At 44.7% G+C, this 18,395-nt stretch overlaps 1 protein-coding gene across 2 annotated transcripts in view; it reads right to left on the bottom strand.

Moving 5' to 3' along the window:
* Positions 1-18,395, bottom strand: part of BLNK (B cell linker) — a 78,244-nt gene that overhangs the window by 49,898 nt on the left and 9,951 nt on the right. For both annotated transcript variants that reach the window (XM_043597111.1, XM_043597112.1), the window contains exon 2: positions 1,318-1,383. In XM_043597111.1, coding sequence (XP_043453046.1) covers positions 1,318-1,383 — 66 coding nt within the window. The remainder of the gene's footprint in view (positions 1-1,317; positions 1,384-18,395) is intronic.

The following is an 18,395-nucleotide window of genomic DNA, read 5'->3' on the forward strand; positions in this document are numbered from 1 at the left end:
CACCATTCATGATGAAAACGTATGTATGTATAGGTAAGTGCTACATCTATGTCAATATATGTATGTGCGTGTGAAAATACATACATGTAGATATTTATACCAGACTCACTCATGACAATGTCCATTGCCCTGGAGTGGGTTGATGTGGGGCATGGGGAAGGAGGAGATTTTGACTTTATGCAATTCTGAATTCTTTGATTTTTTTTCTTTTCTGGTGAATGACTACTACTTTCATTTTCTGAAAAAAAGAACTTAAACAAAAACTTAGTGGAATACCATCTCCCCTTTCCTCTTAACTTAGATTTTGAGTGACAAATATAGATATGTACAATTTTTATTTTCTTTTTTTAAAAAAACTTAAGAGTTTCTGATGTGCAGGAAGATTTGGAATTCTAGTTTCCTTCTCCAAATGCCAACTGAAAACACTATTTTGGGGTGCCTGGGTGGCTCAGTCAGCTGAGCATCTGACTTTGGTCAGGTCATGATCTCACAGTTCGTGGGTTCAAGGCCCACATCGGGCTTTGCACTGACAGTACGGAGTCTGCTTGGGATTCTCTGTCTCCTTCTCTCTCTACCCCTCCCCTGCTCATGTTCTCTCTCTTTCTCAAAAATAAATAAACGTTAAAAAAATTTGTTTTAAAAGGGTGCCTGAGTGGCTCAGTCATTTGAGCCTCCAACTTTGGCTCAGGTAATGATCTCACAGTTGACAAGTTCGAGCCCCACGACGGGCTCAGTGCTGACAGCTCAGAGCCTGGAGCCTGCTTCCGATTCTGTGTCTCCCTCTCTCTCTGCCCCTCCCCTGCTCATGCTCTGTCTCTCTCTGTCTCAAAAATAAAGATTAAAAAAAAATTTTTTAACTCCATTTTAAGGCTATAACTGAAAAAACAAAAATTGAAATATGGAAAACAGGTATGGCATCCTAAAGATGCTAGGGCTGTGTTCTTGTAACTTCTCTTTCGGATTTCTCCAACCATGTCCTAGTGGCCCTTAACTACATAGTTACAGAAGCTGATTTTCCTGTTTCTATAAAGGTCTTTGTTGACATTTGCCATCTTAAGTGGCATAGCTCACTTTTACTGCAATGAGAGAGGAAAGCAAAGGGCCCTGAGCATCACCCTGTTCATTTGCCATGTTTCCTGAACATAGATCTGACCACCATGGACTCTGGCCACGAGTTAGAAAGGGTTACATGCTAAAAAGGTTGCAACTCCTCACTCAGGTAACGGAGAACTTTGTCTTCTTCCACTTAGCACAGGCTGGGATGATGTGTTAATTATGTAAATGAGTGCTTATACAGTGCTATGGAGTTTAACTTACTTTTTGATCTTGTTCATTATTCCACCTTCATTGTTCTTGATGTCATGGACCATCTTTTGAAGTTGCCTGCAAGAAATAAAATCAAACATAAAATATTAATAATAGGTTGATTTTTTTTTAAAGTCAAAAGGGAATACAAAAAGGAGAAAAAACCCTACAATAAGCCCCCAGTGAGAATCGTATCATATTTAATCGACCATCTGCTACTTGAGTAAAGCAAAGCGTGACTGATAATGTAAGGAACGTGGTCATTGGGCCGTGTCCCTGTCCCCTGAATGTCTGGGCTCTGAAGAGAAATTCTGGTTTCCAGATCTATTCATTTTTAGGAGACACGGGAGGCAAAAGCCCTCTGAAAAACCTCACTGTTCATCACTTATTGTCCTTAGAGCATTTGCACTGCCAGGATGGGGCTACCTTGAAGGACAGGTGGGCTGAAATCAGGCCCAAGAGTTCTTGGTTAACTTTACTAGGTTGAATCTGGAAAAACTGTCACTAGAAAGTTGTACCTACACAGAAGCCATAAGGAAAATGATTAATGAATCTGACTGCCTACACATTTGGAAATTCTGTAGAACAAAAGGAATATGCACAAGATCAGGAGATGAATGACGTGCTGGAAGAAATATTTGCAACACAAGAACAATAAGGACTACGTGTTTTGATTTCCAAAGAAATCTTATGACTCAGTAAAAAAAGATGAATAATTCAATAGGAAATGGGGAAAACGTGAACATACAGCTAACAGAAAAGGACAAGTGGCTAACAGATAACATGACTTATTTTTTAAGGAATTTGCATCTAAACAACAATGAGATATGTTCTGCTTATCAAATTGGCAAAACTTAATGTGATAATACCCTGGGGCGGGGTGGCAGGCGCACCAAAATATGGATATTCTTGGGAATGCAATTTGTGATGATTAATATCTGTTAAATTTTATCTTTTTTATTTTTTAAAATTTTTTTAATGTTTATTTATTTTTGAGACAGAGAGAGACAGAGCATGAATGGGGCAGGGGCAGAGAGAGGGAGACACAGAATCGGAAGCAGGCTCCAGGCTCTGAGCCATCAGCCCAGAGCCCGACGCGGGGCTCGAACTCACAGACTGTGAGATCGTGACCTGAGCTGAAGTCGGACGCTTAACCGATTGAGCCACCCAGGCGCCCCAATATCTGTTAAATTTTAAAAACTCCATGCCTTTTGACCCAGAAATTCTACTGTTAGGGATTTGCCATCCTGAACATGGTCATAAAACTATACCACTATGTACTATGTTATTTGTGTAATAACCCTAATCCTTCCTGCCTCCCCACTAAATAAAACCTGGAAACAACCTAAATGCCCATCAATCATTAAAAGGGAACTAGTTAAATAAACTTTGATAAAGCCATACAATGGAATACCACAGACCCTTAAAAAAAAAGAAAAAAAAAAAAAAGAAGCACACATCAGTATTGCTGATACATGAAAATCCCCAATACCTATTAAGTTACACAAATACGGTGAAGGAGAAAAAGAACAAAGGAAGAAAGGAAGGGAAGTTCAGAATAATGTGTATTGTGTTTTTTTGTGGGATTGCAAAGGACACATACATTCATATGTGCTGGTAGGTGCATAATTTTTTAGAAAGATATGCAGGAATTATTCAAAGAATGTTTTCAAAGTCAATACAGCGTCCTCATACAAATTAGGAAAAGGTACCCTTTTTTCTGAATGGACATTGCTCAGTGGCCAGGCACACAACTTGGCAAATAGCGAAAGACAGATTTCAGTCTCTACTTGTCCTCATAGCTGGGTGCCCTTGTACCAATGGCAGACCAAGGGCTGGAGGCTTGAGTGGGGATGAGGGCTTCTGCTTTATAAAAAGGAGACTTTCACTTTACAATGAAGATTTTTCAGGGGCGCCTGGGTGGCACAGTCGGTTAAGCGTCCAACTTCAGCCAGGTCACGATCTCGCGGTCCGGGAGTTCGAGCCCCGCGTCAGGCTCTGGGCTGATGGCTCAGAGCCTGGAGCCTGTTTCCGATTCTGTGTCTCCCTCTCTCTCTGCCCCTCCCCCGTTCATGCTCTGTCTCTCTCTGTCCCAAAAATAAATAAAACATTGAAAAAAAAAAACAATGAAGATTTTTCTATATTAGTTGAATGTTCATAGCTTGTGCATCTATCATTTTATTATCTGTTTTTATATACATAAATAGAGGAAAATGTTAAAAGTTGGAATCTTGGGCCATGGTTTTTTCCTTCATAATAACTCTCTGACTTAAAAAAATATATATGTAAATATGTTACTTATATATATTTATATTTACATGTAAATATATCTAATAAATATGTTCACATATTATGTATAATACACATTTACATATTATAGTGTATATGTAAATAATGGTGTGTATAAATATATAAAATATATTATTTCTATTTATATGTAAATGTAAATTATGTATGTATAATTTCACACGGTTCTGCCCTGAAAGAGTAGGATAGCCGAATTTACCCTTCAGGCAAGCCTTTCCTTTGTTCTGAGGAAACCATCTGATTGGGCCCTATAGTTATCAAAACGTAAATCTTGTCCACAGCCGTCGCTCTTGGAGAAACCTATTTCCCGCAAACCTGCATGCACACTTCTCTTGCTCTCGGAGCTAGGCCTTGCGTTAGGTAATATGAACAGTGGTGCACAATTCAGCTTGGCAGAGGCCTCCAAAACCCTGTTGACTGGGGGGAGGGGGGGAATACGGGGAAATAATCTCTGGCTCAGCACGGATTTAGGACGCACATGTTGCAAAACTCTTCAGTGTGGGTGGAGGAGTTTAGAGCAGGGAGGAGGCTTGGGGTGGGGGGTGGGGGGGGCCTCTGCCTGGCCAGCCGGTTGGCGTCTGCAACTAAGTGTTAATTTAAGGCTAACTAACCCATCTAGGTTGCTGTTCTGCTGTAGTTGTTTACTGAGGGGCCCTCGGGCACTAAGGAGTGGGGTGAGATTTACCGGGTAGGGATGGACCCTCTTACCCTCAACTATTTTGGGAAAAGGAAAGTTCTCAAACAAGGAATGGGAACTCGTCCTGGGGATCTTAAGGAGTTCTCTCCCCTTCTCCATCTAATGATTGTTAGGAACTAATACTGAAGAACAACCACTGAAGTGGTGGAGAGGAGGGGAGGGATGGATACAAGGGTGGAGTGTTGGCTGGAACCTGAGGCTGGGTCTGGGCTCCAGCTCTGAGAAGAGCCATGCCGGGCACCATCACTAGGCATTTGCACCAAGACAATTCCTCTCCATTGCCCCTGAATGTTCAGCGGTATCCTGTTTATCCTGTTGCAGCCTCTGGGCTGTGGGCAAGGCTGTGTTCCATGGCGTGAAGAGCTGAGTGCACAGGGAACATGGCTGGAAGGTGGAGTAGCAGAAGAGAAACTTCTTCTAGGACATCCTTTAGGCTACTTCTTGGGGAACTGTCTTCAGAACTGAGGGACCCATGTTGGGATGTGGGGAGGGGTGGGAGCCAAGCAGTAATCTGGGTAACAAAGGAAATGAGATCGCGTTTTCTATCCCCAGTTAGGGAGGCTGTGCTCACGGATTCTACTCATATGAGAACTCAGCAGAGCACCAGGCTCAGCAGCAGGGAGACGAGAATGGATGAGGGTGAAGGAGGACCACCTGCCCAACCGATATACACAGAGGGTCCCTAAAGCTCGACCTTTGAGCTGCTTCGGAACTCCTCGGGATTCTAGAGTTTGTTCACATATAACCTGTGCCTACCACTCCCCCCGCCCCATCTCCTTTTCCTGCAGAACTATAGGGAATCTCTGAGACAGAGGAATGAGGGAAAATGGGAGATAAGATGTCCAGGCACAAGAGAAAGAGACACAGAGAGCGAAGCTGGAATGGTTTGATTGGGAAGCAATGTAATCATTTCCAGTGCAGAGCAGAGGGCATCTCCCGCTGTAAGCTGATGTAACTGAACGGAATGCCTTTAGACTAAATTAAACCTTAACCAGGTTTAAGGACAAGATGAGCCAGAGTGAAGGATGCTGTCTGAAATTTGTCAGCAGGAGACACAGACAGAGTAAGAGGGAGCCAGGGGCTGATTTGTATAAGCAACTTTGCTGCAGGTGTATACAAACAGGTGTAAATTGTTGCAAAAGAGTTTCATGTAATTCTGTCATTTGCTCAAGTTGGTATTTGATACTTCTTGGCCTTTCTTAAGTTATTTTCATTATAGATCTTTTTTTAACATTTATTTATTTATTTATTTTTTGAGACAGAGAGAGACAGAGCATGAACGGGGGAGGAGCAGAGAGAGAGGGAGACACAGAATCCGAAACAGTCTCCAGGCTCTGAGCTGTCAGCACAGAGCCCGACACGGGGCTCGAACTCACAGACCTTCGAGATCATGACCTGAGCCGAAGTCGGCCGCTTAACCGACTAAGCCACCCAGGCGCCCCTCATTATAGATTATTAAAATAATCAGTTGCTTCATAAATTATGCTTCTTGTGTTCAAAACTTTTCCCCTCCCTCTCCTCTCGTTCACACAACACTTGAGGCTCACAGACTGCTGTTTCAGCAGCCAAGTGTCTGTTACCTGGAAAAACAGTGTCCGCCAAACCAAGAAGACCTGGGGATGCTCTCAGCTCCTTTTATCAACTATTCACACGCTGCCTGATGCACAGCTTTCCTGCTCTCTGGTAACGTCTTTGGAGCCCTTTTTTTCTCCCCTCTACTACAACATAAAGCACATGCAAAGGCATGTGCAGCTGGACTGTTCCCAGATTTAAATACCAGCGGTCTCACTGTGAGAAGTCACGTGTAGGTGAAAATAGGCAAAAAAAAAAAAAAAAAAAGCTTCTCTTTGATTAGCCCTTTCAGAGATATCTTTCCATGGATGGCGGAAGGATAATAGGAGCACAATGTTCTACTCTTTAAATTATGAAGAGACAGCCACGTACAGGTAACAAAATAAAATGAACGAAGAACAAAGGTCATCTAATATATTTTTTAAAAGATGTCAATAGTATATTTTTTAAATGTACTTATTTTGAGAGAGACAGAGGGAGCAGGGGAGGGGCAGAGAGAGGGGGACAGAGGATCTGAAGGGGGCCCCAATGCAGGGCTTGAATTCACCAACGCAGAGCTCGTGACCTGAGTTGAAGTTGGATGTTCAACTGACTGAGCCACTCAGGCACCCAATAACGTATTTTTTAAGTAGCATGCTATTTCAACATTTTACAGTGGTGAATACATTATATAAATAATTACAATTTTATTTCGCTATAAACCAAATCAAATTATACATTCTCTCCTTTGTCATTGATTTAAAAAATTTTCTTCAAGCTTTTGAATTAATGTCAACAACCTTAGTTATTTAACAATACTCTGAAGTAGTGTGACCCGGGCTGAACCTGGACCTCAGAGGATTTAGATCCCACAATGTACTGAGTTGGAAAAAAATCACTGTTTGAAAGTAAGCAGCAGGTTTTTTTTTTGCCTTCAAGGAAGTGGTTTACTTTAGAATCTGATAGACCAGTGGTTCCCACTGTAAACTGCACCTGAATCACCTGACGGGCTCTGAAAATGGTGAACCCACCCCCAGAGCTTCTGATTGGGTAGGTCTGTAGTGGGTCGGCTAATTTGCATTGCTAACAATTTCCTTGGTGCTGACTTTACTGGCCAGGAGACCACCCTCTGAACATATGCCGCCCCCCCCCCCCCAGCCCCTTGCTGTGAGCCTTTTAGTTGTGCCTAAGTTAAGCAAATAGATGCTTGGGAAAAGTTCTCAAGCATTCAAGGGTGAAGTTTCAGACAAATAAATTGAGTGGTCACTTCAATAACTTAATTTGGGTGTGGGTTTTACTAGACTGTCCCTCCTCTGTGAGACTCTGGACTTTTCTCTGTGTGGATTTAGACTACCCCATGCCTGTGTATTTTTATTTATTTTATAGTCACGTGCTTTCTTCCTGAGCCATAGTTTGCTAAAGCAGAGTATCAGTGAAGGGGGTGCAGGACAGACACGCCCCTCACATTTGCAGCAACGTAAAAAGGGACTGCATCTGCTTGGCACAGAGCCACTTGGCCAGGACCATTTGGTGACGTTGGGACAGGACTATATCCCTGTCCCTGGCTGTCCTTGCTGCTACTCAGCCTGCAAAGACTCTATTCCAGGAAGTGAGGAAAATGAGGATATGGTATATAGGCCTTGGGCTTTGCTACTGGATGTTTCCTGTCTTCTGGGGCCTCCTGGTTGTTGGTCCCTCTACAGGTTGACCTCTCCAGGGATTTTTATAGTGCAGAGGTGAGCTGGCCCTTGAAATAGTCTATGGCTGGGAGCAAAGCACGGAAGACCTGAAGAAGGATCCAGGAGGCTGAACGAAACCTTGTCTAGGAGCAAATATAAATCGCTCTGTGTTGTGCTTCCTTCCATTCCCCAAATTTCAGCAAAGTCTTAAGTATGTATGACTAAGTCTGTTAGGATTGTGGGGGAATGAGGAAAGGGTCTGCGGCCAAAGGTGCAAGAGCCTGAGAAATTCACATGGTGCCTGGAGGATGCTGTCTGCTCCACAGTGGGGGGAAAAATGACTCTAAGAAGAGGGACTCATGGATCTGGAGACAAGCAAGAGCCAGTATGGAGCAGTGTGGGATGTGTATGCAGCCCTGGGAGTCCCAGAATGCCAGGGGCGGGAATAGGGGTACTGTAATTTGAACGGCAAAGAATGATGTGACTTTTTTTTCTTTGGAGTCACAGGTAAATAGTGACTGGTCACATAGGTTGTACAGTTTTTAATTTTATAACTTTATTTCTGATAAAAAATGTAATCTATGCTAAGTGAAACAATCCTGAAAGCCTGATTCCAACTAGACTCTGGGAAAAGCAAAACTATGAAAACAGTGAAATGATCAGTGGTTGTGATTTCAGGAGGAGGAAGGGAAGGATGAATAGATGGAATGGGATTTTTTGGGCAGTGAAACTATTTTTGTATGTCACTATAAGGGTGGCCACATGTAACATGTTCATTGTATCAAAATTTGCAAATAAAACTTAAAACGTCACTCTTACTTCCAACCCCCACTATTAACATTTAATTAAATAGCCTTCTAGGGGCGCCCGGGTGGCTCAATAGGTTAAGCGTCCAACTTTGTCCAACTTCGGCTCGGGTCATGATCTCATGGTTTGTGGGTTCGAGCCCCCCCCCATCGGGCTCTGTGCTGACAGCTCAGAGGCTGGAGACTGTTTCGGATTCTGTGTCTCCCTCTCTCTTTGCCCCTCCCCTACTTGAGCTCTGTCTCTCTCTCCTGTCTCTCTCTCTCCCAAAGATAAACATTAAAAAATCAAAAGCCTTCTAATGTTTTACTACACGTGTATAGTATGTATAGATTTTACATAATTAAGATGATACTTGGGGCGCCTGGGTGGCTCAGTCGGTTAAGCGGCCGACTTCGGCTCAAGTCATGATCTCGCGGTCTGTGAGTTTGAGCCCCGCGTCCGGCTCTGTGCTGACAGCTCAGAGCCTGGAGCCTGTTTCAGATTCTGTGTCTCCCTCTCTCTCTGACCCTCCCCCATTCATGCTCTGTCTCTCTCTGTCTCAAAAATAAATAAACGTTAAAAAAAATTTTTTTTAAAAACATTAAAAAAATAAAATAAATAAGATGATACTTGACATTTTGTAATCTGCATTTTTCACTTATATCTCGAACATTTTCACAAGTGAGTAGGATCCTTAGACTTTGTTTGCTTAGCTAGCCAGTCTTTATCTGCACCTTTTCTCCTCCTGCAAACTGAAAGGGCTTTTAATTAGCTGAAACTCTGATCTGGGTGGGTGTGACAGGGAGCAATGAAATGTCAGGACCCCCCCCCCCCCCCCCCCCCCCCCCCCCCCCCCCCGCCGTGTGCTTGAAGGAGTGGAGAGAGAAGACCAGACCAGACCAGACCTGAGCTCAGCACCAGCAAGAGCTTTGACAATCCTGGATGTCTGGGGGCGGAGGGGCAGGAAAGAGTCCATCTCAGGTTCAAACCCAGATCACTCTAAAACAATGTTTCTAAACGCTAGCATCTGTTAAATGAAGATATCTACCTTGCAGGGTTGCTGTGAAGATAACAGACAATGGATGTAAGGTGCCTGCCCACACAGGAAGTTTTGGTCCATTGTAATGGCTCTTCTTGCAGAAGACCCTGGGGACTGGTTTGGACCAGGAACAAAACTCAAAATCAGTGCCCTCTGCTAGAGGGAAGTGGGGGTGGGAGGGCGTTACCACCTGGGTTGATTTCCTCCAGGCCAGAAGGTGCTCAGAAATGGGTTTGGTTGTGGGGTGTTTTCGTTATTGTTCTTGTTTTGTTAGTGTTTTTTTCTGGGGGGGGGGAGGTGATGGGTGGTTGCAGGGAGAACGCTCCCAACCTGGCGTGGCTGATTGGTACCAACAAGTGGGAATCATCTACTAACCACAGTTCTGCATAAAACCAGGCATTACGTGCCCTGACCGGAGTGGCATTTTGATCTCTAACCTGCAGGAATACCTTTGCAAAAAGATGAATTATTTTGGGTTCTTAGGGTGCCTTTAGTCCCAACAAATGCTTCTGTAGAGCCAGCTGTATCCAAGTGTAAGAAGAGAGCATTTTAATCACCACTAAGTTTAGTACAAGGCAAAATAATGCACCTGCTTAAAAAAAAAAAATTGAGGGGTGCCTGGGTGGCTCAGTTGGTTAAGCATCCGACTTCGGCTCAGGTCATGATCTCGTGGTCCGTGAGTTCGAGCCCCGCATCGGGCTCTGTGCTGACCTCTCAGAGCCTGGAGCCTGTTTCAGATTCTGTGTCTCCCTCTCTCTCTGACCCTCCCCCGTTCATGCTCTGTCTCTCTCTGTCTCAAAAATAAATAAACGTTAAAAAAAATAAAAAAAAATTGAATTAAAAACAAAAATTCAGATTGCTGGGCCTGCAACCATCTCAAGGTAATAAAAATCTCAGGTGGGGCCCAGGAATCTGCATTTTAACAGACTTCTTGGACTGGTGATTCTTATGCACACAGAAAGCTGAGAAGCTTTATTAAAAGAAGCAAGGCAGATTTTATCTGCTTCTAGTCTAGGCTTAATTGCACAGAGCACAAGAGAAGGCCCCCAACTTCCATAGTATTTTTGCACCTGCCTGCATTGCCCGAAATTTCTTTAACAGAAGAGCTTTACTCCATATTGGGATGCTGAAGGCTTACCCGGACACTCTCTCTTCCCGCGAAAGGAACATAGGAGTTTTAGTCAATAGTGTGATGTCTGCTTGCAATAGGGGAAAAGAGCAGAAAGAATCAGATGTGGGTGTGGAGGACCAGGCTCTTACCTTCACCTATGCTCAGATCAATACAAATTTGACACAGAGCTACTTTTCGTCTGCCTGCTCTCTGTTCCCTGGCAACCGGCACCAGAGCAGGGACTCCCAACTCCAGGAGCTGAATACAAACAGCCCAGCCTTTTACAAGGGGTATTTTTTAAATTTGGAGTTAAGAGCTTACATCAACGGGCAGTCTCTATACATCTTCTTCTTAGAGGAGGTAGTCTTGATTTGGGCTACACGTTAGAGTCACTTAGGGTGCTTTTAATAATCCTCATACCCAAGGCTCCCCACCAGACCATTGGCTCCCAGGTGATTCTAATGTGTGGCCAAGGTTGAGAACCACTGGCCAAATTATCACTGTAGGAAAGACCCACGGCCTAAGAGAGCACGGGAGAAGAATCCATAGATGCTGGCTGCCTTTCAGAAAAGTGTCTACAGGCTGAGAGCAGCCCTGGGATGTAGAGGGACAGAACAAATCCAGAAGGGTGGACTGGTGGACACAGAGCTCCACCAGGGCCAAGGGAGCACGGAGAAGGCACTGCACATGCGTAGTTTGGTCCCATCGTCAAAAGTAGTCCAAGATAATTTTGTATCTTTTACAAAATATCTTTCCAATAATTTTGCCAAATACAGGAGATGATTTCAAAGATGGTATTATCTGGTGTTATTTTTAGTAGAAAAAACAAAAGGATCAGAAAACATCTTGCTTTCCTTTCAGCTCCTTAATGCACTCACAGAGGACCATGAAAGGCAGGTTTTAGCAGGCTTTTGCACTTCGGTCTTTTCCAGGAAAGGTGGAATGCAGAGCAAGTTAATCAGAGAAAATCCATGTTTGCTTTGGGTTTAGGAATGGAGTGAAGAGGGTCTCGGATGAAAGAGACTCTTTGCAAACAAAAAGAGCAGATAAATCCTTCCTCCTTCTTCACCCCCCACATCTTAACCACGGTCCGATCCGGGTCTAGAATTTTATTTTGTCAGTATCTGTGGAGCTGGTCCTCTGTGTATGAGGGATTTTGTCAGGGCCCTCATCAGCTACTGTTCCTAAACCCCAGCTTTCACCAGGCCACGTCCTCCTTAAGAGTCTGCAGCAACTCCTTGGGTCTCCTGAATAATCCTGACTTTTCCTCTTGGCTGAGAGTTATTCACTGTTGCCCTGAGCTCCTGGAACCCCCGCTGACAGTGGGCTTGGATCTGTGAATTATCTGCATCTACTTGGCTGGGTACCTTAGAACATCTGCACTCTCCTCATATCCGGCTGTTTCCTCCAACATATATGTTCCTAAGATCATCTGGAATAACAATCTCTCTAACATCTTCTTTGGTATATATAAAGAAGAAGACATTCGTTCTCTTAATTCCTTTCCACCATGAATGGAGTTTTAAAAATGTAACAATCATCACTGGGTCTGCCGATCCTTCATCTGACTTCCTCCTTTCTGAGGTATTTAAATGATCTTCGATCATTGAGTCTGGGTTTCTTTTTAAGATGCTACTCATCATTTTTATAGTATGTTTTATTTTTGTTGTTAAATTTCAATACAAGCATTGTGTGATAGAAAGTTGAAAGCTTCTGATACGAAAGAGAATAAGAAAACAATGGAATTTATAATCGGGTACCCTTGGATGCTCAGGCTTGAACCTTCTGGGCTTTTTTTGACCCTCTTTCTCTTTGACTCTTCATCTGCGGTCACCAGTTCAGTCAGTTCACCTCCAGATGATCTTTCCTGTCTCTGTTTCCTCATGCCCACTCCTTCAGCCACAGCCACTATGATCTCATGGACAACGGACAACGCCAAAAGCTTCCCATCTGGGTCTCCCTACTTCAGTCCCTCCCCTCCCCCAAATTCGTTTTCTTAAATTACCCCTTTGCATCATGTCACCTCGCACACGAATGTCCTCAATGTCTCCCTGCTTCGTGCATGATAAAGGACAAACTCATTTGCTTGGCGTTCAAAGGCCTTCACAATTTGGACCCAACCAAACATTTTAGACATAATTATGATGCCCACTGTTATGAACCCACACTTGTTCCCCTGAGCCCAAGGCCCAGCTTAAGTGGCTCCTTTCCCCTTCCAGATTATTTCTTGGGCGCAGGAAGGAGGTCGCTTAGGGAAAGAGCACTGGAGCCCAGAGAGGTGGATTCTGCTCTTGTCTCTGCTGCTTTCTGGCTTCGCCAATCTGAGTAATCCCCTTCATCACTCAGTGCCTCGTTTTCTCTTGTAAAACGAGAAGATTGGATTACAGGGGCGCTGAGGTCTTTTGGAGCTCTACAGTTTATTTCCGTATATCCTGGATTTATAGCACTTCAGGCAGGACTACTGATGGGCCATTTAATCTCCAGTGTTGATAGCAGTTTGTGAACTGTTATTTGGTTCACGTGACATCTTTTGTATGCTGTATCTTAAACTTCGTTTCCTAAACTCAAAGTAGTTTTGTTTCTTCATTTTATGAAAGTGATACATGCTAATCCCTAAACATCCATATGATACAGACACGTAAAAGGGAAAACTCCTCCTTTGGCCATGGGGAGGATCAGAGGGCTGTGAGGGCCCCTGAGAAGGGAGTGGCTGACCCGAAGTTTTGAGATGAAGTGTCCTGGGAACTGGATCCTGATGGGAAAATGGAAATTCAGCAGGCAAAAGAGTGAGGAACAGGAGCCAGGTGGCAGAAACAGCAGGTGCCAAGGCCCAGAGGTGAAACTGGCTGGGATGTTTGGGGTCTGCTGAGAAGCTGAGAGCAGCAGGATGTGGGGTGTTGGGGGAAGGGTGGAGTCATAGATGAGGCTGGAGGGTGGGGTCAGGCAGCAAGCGCCTTGTTAGTCAGGCCAAGGAGATGGGTTATAGGCAGCAGGAAGCCCCTGAAAACCTTTCCTCAGAGGTGTGCCCAGGTTAGGGCAGAAAAAGGGAGGAGGGGACACTGGTGGCTGGGAGACCGGTATGAAAGCAGCCCTCCTGGGCCCCAGCCAAGTCCACGGTAGGGAGATGCTAGAAGGATAACATCAAGATGCCCTTTAGTGCCCCAGCTGGGCAGGGGGAAGAACTGATGGCTGCACGGTGGCCCATACCGGGGTCTGAGGCAGAACAGACCCGCAATACTGGTCCTGTCTTCATTTAAAATGTCAATATTGTGGGGCATTTGGGTGGGTCATTCGGTGAAGCATCTGACTTGTGCTCAGGTCATAATCTCACAGGTCATGAGTTCCAGACCTGCATCAGCGTGGAGCCTGCTTAGGATTCTCTCCTCTCTCTCTCTCTCTCTCTCTCTCTCTCTCTCCCTCCCTCCCCCACTCTCTCTCTCAAAATAAATTAAATGAAAAACAAAATAAAGAAGTAAATAAATAAATAAACAATAACATTTCAATTTTTTGTTCATCGTGAACTTTTTTTTTTTTTGCCGTACTTTTGATTTTTAAAGTATTATCTTGAAATACTATTTAACTTGGGGCGCCTGGGTGGCGCAGTCGGTTAAGCGTCCGACTTCAGCCAGGTCACGATCTCGCAGTCCGTGAGTTCGAGCCCCGCGTCAGGCTCTGGGCTGATGGCTCAGAGCCTGGAGCCTGTTTCTGATTCTGTGTCTCCCTCTCTCTCTGCCCCTCCCCCGTTCATGCTCTGTCTCTCTCTGTCCCAAAAATAAATAAACGTTGAAAAAAAAAAATTTTAAAAAAAATAAATAAAAAAAAAAAAAGAAATACTATTTAACTTACTGATGGGTGGAGGATTTCTTCTTAAAGTTTAATGTTATCTTTTTTTTTTTTTTTTTTTACATGAAACATGTATTTGTCTTCTTTAGTCTATAAACCCTGGATGAGTGCCCACGCTGGGAAAGTCAGGTGCCGGACACAGAGCTAACTAGCTTGAGCACAAATCCTTCCCCCTGGGAATGCAGGAAAAAGGTCCTGCCACCCCTAATCTCATGACAAAAACCTTCTGGTTTATGTGAAACCAGAGGACAAACACAGACAGAGACTGGGGTATTCTCTGATTTGCACAAAATATCTTCCTTTTGGATAATTTCTGTCTCAAAGCTGAAGTCTCTGGTTGTGAACCATCATCTTGAAGCAGAATGCCACTTTTTAGTGACTAGTCTGCTATCTGCATGCGGCAGAGACTGTCCCGTCCCGTTGGCTGGCAGGCTTCCCTCCTCTGCCTCTCCAACCCTCTTCTAGTCCTGGCCCAGCTTCCTCATGTCCCTCCTTCCTGTGGCATCATTGGTGCTATATTTAGATTTGCAAATTCAGCAGCAGAGGGGGCTTCTTCCTTCTAGAAAGTGAGTCCACACTGGAGATGGCACAAAAGTTTTGACAGCCCCTTCTGTGGTGAGGAAACCCCCCAAGGATGAGTTAGCACCACCGTCCCATTTCACAGATGCAGATACCAAGGCCCAGAGAGATCATGACGCTTGTCTTGTCTCAGACCACACAGCTTGGAAACCCTGACTCTTAGGTTTGCCTGTCATTAAGGTAGTCACAGTGAGAGAGACTTTAGTAATATCGTGGATCAATCCCCTCTTGTTGTAAGGGAGGAAACTAAGTTCTAGAGAAATGTTGCCACTGTCCCAAGATTGATTAGCAAAAGGGGCTCTTGGGTGGCTTGGTCGTTGAGCATCTGACTTCGGCTCAGGTCATAATCCCAGGGTTCGTGAGTTTGGGCCCCACATCGAGCTCTGCACTGATGGTGCAGAGCCTGCTTGGGACTCTCTCTCTCCCCTTCTCTCTCCCCCTCTCTCTCCTCCTCCCTGCTCGTGCATGCTCTCTCTCCCAAAATAAATTTCAAAAACTTAAAAAAAAAAAAAAGATTGATTAGCTAAAGATTCCCCCAGCTCTTTCCATCACACCTTGTTCTTTCCCTTTCCACACATGGGTTGGGTCTCCTGCCAGAGGCTCAGCTTTTCCGTTGCAGGGACTGCGTCTTCCACTTTCTTGTGCCACAGCCCAGAGCCACCATGAACAGTCCGTGCCCAGGAAGCCATGCCGGTGGTCAGACTCAGATAATCGGTAGTTCAATAGTAAAAGCTGGCGCTTAGTGAGCCTGTGTTATGCGCCAGGTGCTTTGCATCTATTACTTCACTTAACCCTCGCGACCCTCTGGGTAGGTCCTATTATTATCTGCATTTTTTACTGTGATTAAAAATAACTACACACCAGATTTATCATCTTAACTACCTCTAAGTGTCTAGATCAGTAGTGTTTTTGCCTATACATTGCATATTCACATTGTTGTGATTATCCCAGTTTTAATACATGAGAAAACATTCACTCAGAGAAGTTGGGTAATTTGTCCCATGTCCTACACCCAGTTGAGGACAGCTAGGATTCAAAGTGAGGCCTTTTGACTCCAGAGCCCATGCTCCCAACCACCCGTGGATAACCTATGCTGGCTTGTTTCAGCCTGATCCTTACCCGGGCAGGAGGGGCCATCACCACAGGCCTCTTTGGTCACCTCCATCTCTGTCCCTGGAGAAGGCATCCGATCCTTCCACCAAGCAAGCAGTCTTTACTGGGGACACATGTGCCCCCACCACCACCCTGCTGCTGGTCCCCAAGAGCTGACTTGTTGCTAGAGGGAAGCATGGGCTCTTAGGGGCCTGTCTCTATCTTTAAGGAGGGGCAGAAAACAAAGAGGAAAGATGGCAGGAGGAGAGGCAGAGGGTAGTGCAGGCAGGTGGGGAGTGGGTAGGAACGCGGTCCAGGCCCTCTGGGGTCTGGGACCTCCTGAGAAGCAGGATGGCTGGACTCACGGAGGGAGACCAGGGCACCACGTGCCCGTGTCCTTTCACGGCATCCTAGTGACAAAGACTGCCCAGGAGTCCTGGCGTGGAGGGGTGCATGCGGCTTAACTGTTAGCAACTTGTTTCTGCGGTTCTTAACCACCGTTAACCAGAGAAATTAACTTGCAAGTTTCTCCGACACTCTACCAATTTTCTTTCTTTTCTTTCTACCGCGATCTGCAAATACTTTGTGGTTGTCTTTGGCATGTCCGAAGTGCTGATCTGGGTTATAAGTCCAACTGGGCTGACCTGCACAGGCAGGAGTAGGGATGATCCTATGAAGGCCCTGAATCCTTTTTACAAATCCTGGCACGCTTTACCCTGCCAGAGGCAGTTAGGCACGGGGCACAGCACCCTGAGACTGATGAGGTGACAAAGGAAATAGGCTAAACTAGACTCAAGAAGTTCTTAGATGATCTGCCACTTGCTGTGATAGTTTCTACTGACTTGCGGGGACTGCAGGGACACACTTTCCTTCCTCCCAGCACTGAGGAGGCCTTGCTGGTGCCCTCGCTCAGCCACTCACGCAGCAGGGAGGGACTGGGGGGAAGGGAAATCTCTTCCAAAAAACCATACATACATAGGCAGGTTGCAAAATGCAAAAAAGTTACAGGAGGCTCCTGTGTCCACAGATGGCACAGACTGTTGGTTTGGAACAGTCCCCAGAGGTCATGTTATTTAATCCCGTCACTGTGCTTGGCTTTGACATGCTCTTTGTTCTAACAAGGTGCAGACAGCTGACATTTTGCTATGTTCACGGCCTCTCCTCAACCGGCATGAAAATTGCCCTGGGGAACTGATGATTCCCAAACAACAAATTTGTAAGACGATGATGTGATGTATAATTCTAATCACATTTCAGAACCTTCCGAAAATGTAATCTGTGTAATTCTAGAAAAGGAATGTGTTTTTAAGAATTTAAGCATGTTCTTTTATTTATTTATTTATTTATTTATTTATTTATTTATTTTCAGTGAGAGAAAGAGAGAGAGAGAGAGAGAGAGAGGTGGGGGGGAGGGAGAGACAGTGCGTGTGAGTTGGGGAAGGGCAAAGAGAATGAGAATCCTAAACAGGCTCTGTGCTCAGCAGGGGAGGGGGACTGGGGCAGGGGGAGGGGCTGACAGGAGGATTGATCTTACTACCACGAGATCATGACCTGAACTGAAATCAAGAGTTGGATGCCTAACCAACTGACTGAGCCACCCAAGTAACCGAGCATGCTCATTTAAATTAAAAAAAAATTTTTTTTTAATTTATATATTTATTTTGAAGGAGACAGTGAGCAGGGGAGGGGGGGCGGGGAGAAAGAAAGAATCCCAAGCAGGCTCCATGCTGTCAGCCTAGAGCCCAATGCAGGGCTCGAACCCATGAGTTGTGAGATCATGACTTGATCAGAAACCAAGAGTCAGATGCCCAACCAACTGAGCCACCCAGGCACCCCAAGCATGTCCTTTTAAAGATTAACCTTGATGGGAAAAAAGGACTCTTGCCTATGTCTACCTTGGCACAATATAATATTGTCACCCACTTATCTGGGCATCCCAGTTTGATAGTTAAAAGCAAAGATATTTTCAGAGAGTGAAGAGTGATTTTGAGGAATGATATTTCTAGTACGTTGAAAAATTCGGCTCAGTTAAGCTCATTTCACTGGGATCTGAGTAAAAAACCCTATTGGGGAATATCACATGTGGGGATTGAAGTGGAAAGAAGCCTTGTAATTCTTAAAAACCATCCAAAAATGCTTATTAATAATACGTGAAAACACACTTTGAAACAACATCTAATTGGTGAAAAAAAATATAGCACGGATCCCCAAGTATAATATTTTATGGTAAGTACAGAAAATAATTTCATTGTCACTTTTTTCTATGGAGGCGAAATACACTGTGTAAAATTGACCATTTCTACCGTTTCGAAGTGTGCAATTGAGCAACTTCCTGACGGGGTGCAGCCACCACCGCTATCTAGTTGCAGAGGTTTTACATCACCCCAAAAGGAAACCTCATTCCCA

The sequence above is a fragment of the Prionailurus bengalensis genome, chromosome D2 (genome assembly GCF_016509475.1).
Source record: "Prionailurus bengalensis isolate Pbe53 chromosome D2, Fcat_Pben_1.1_paternal_pri, whole genome shotgun sequence".
NCBI classification, from domain to species: Eukaryota; Metazoa; Chordata; class Mammalia; order Carnivora; family Felidae; genus Prionailurus; species Prionailurus bengalensis.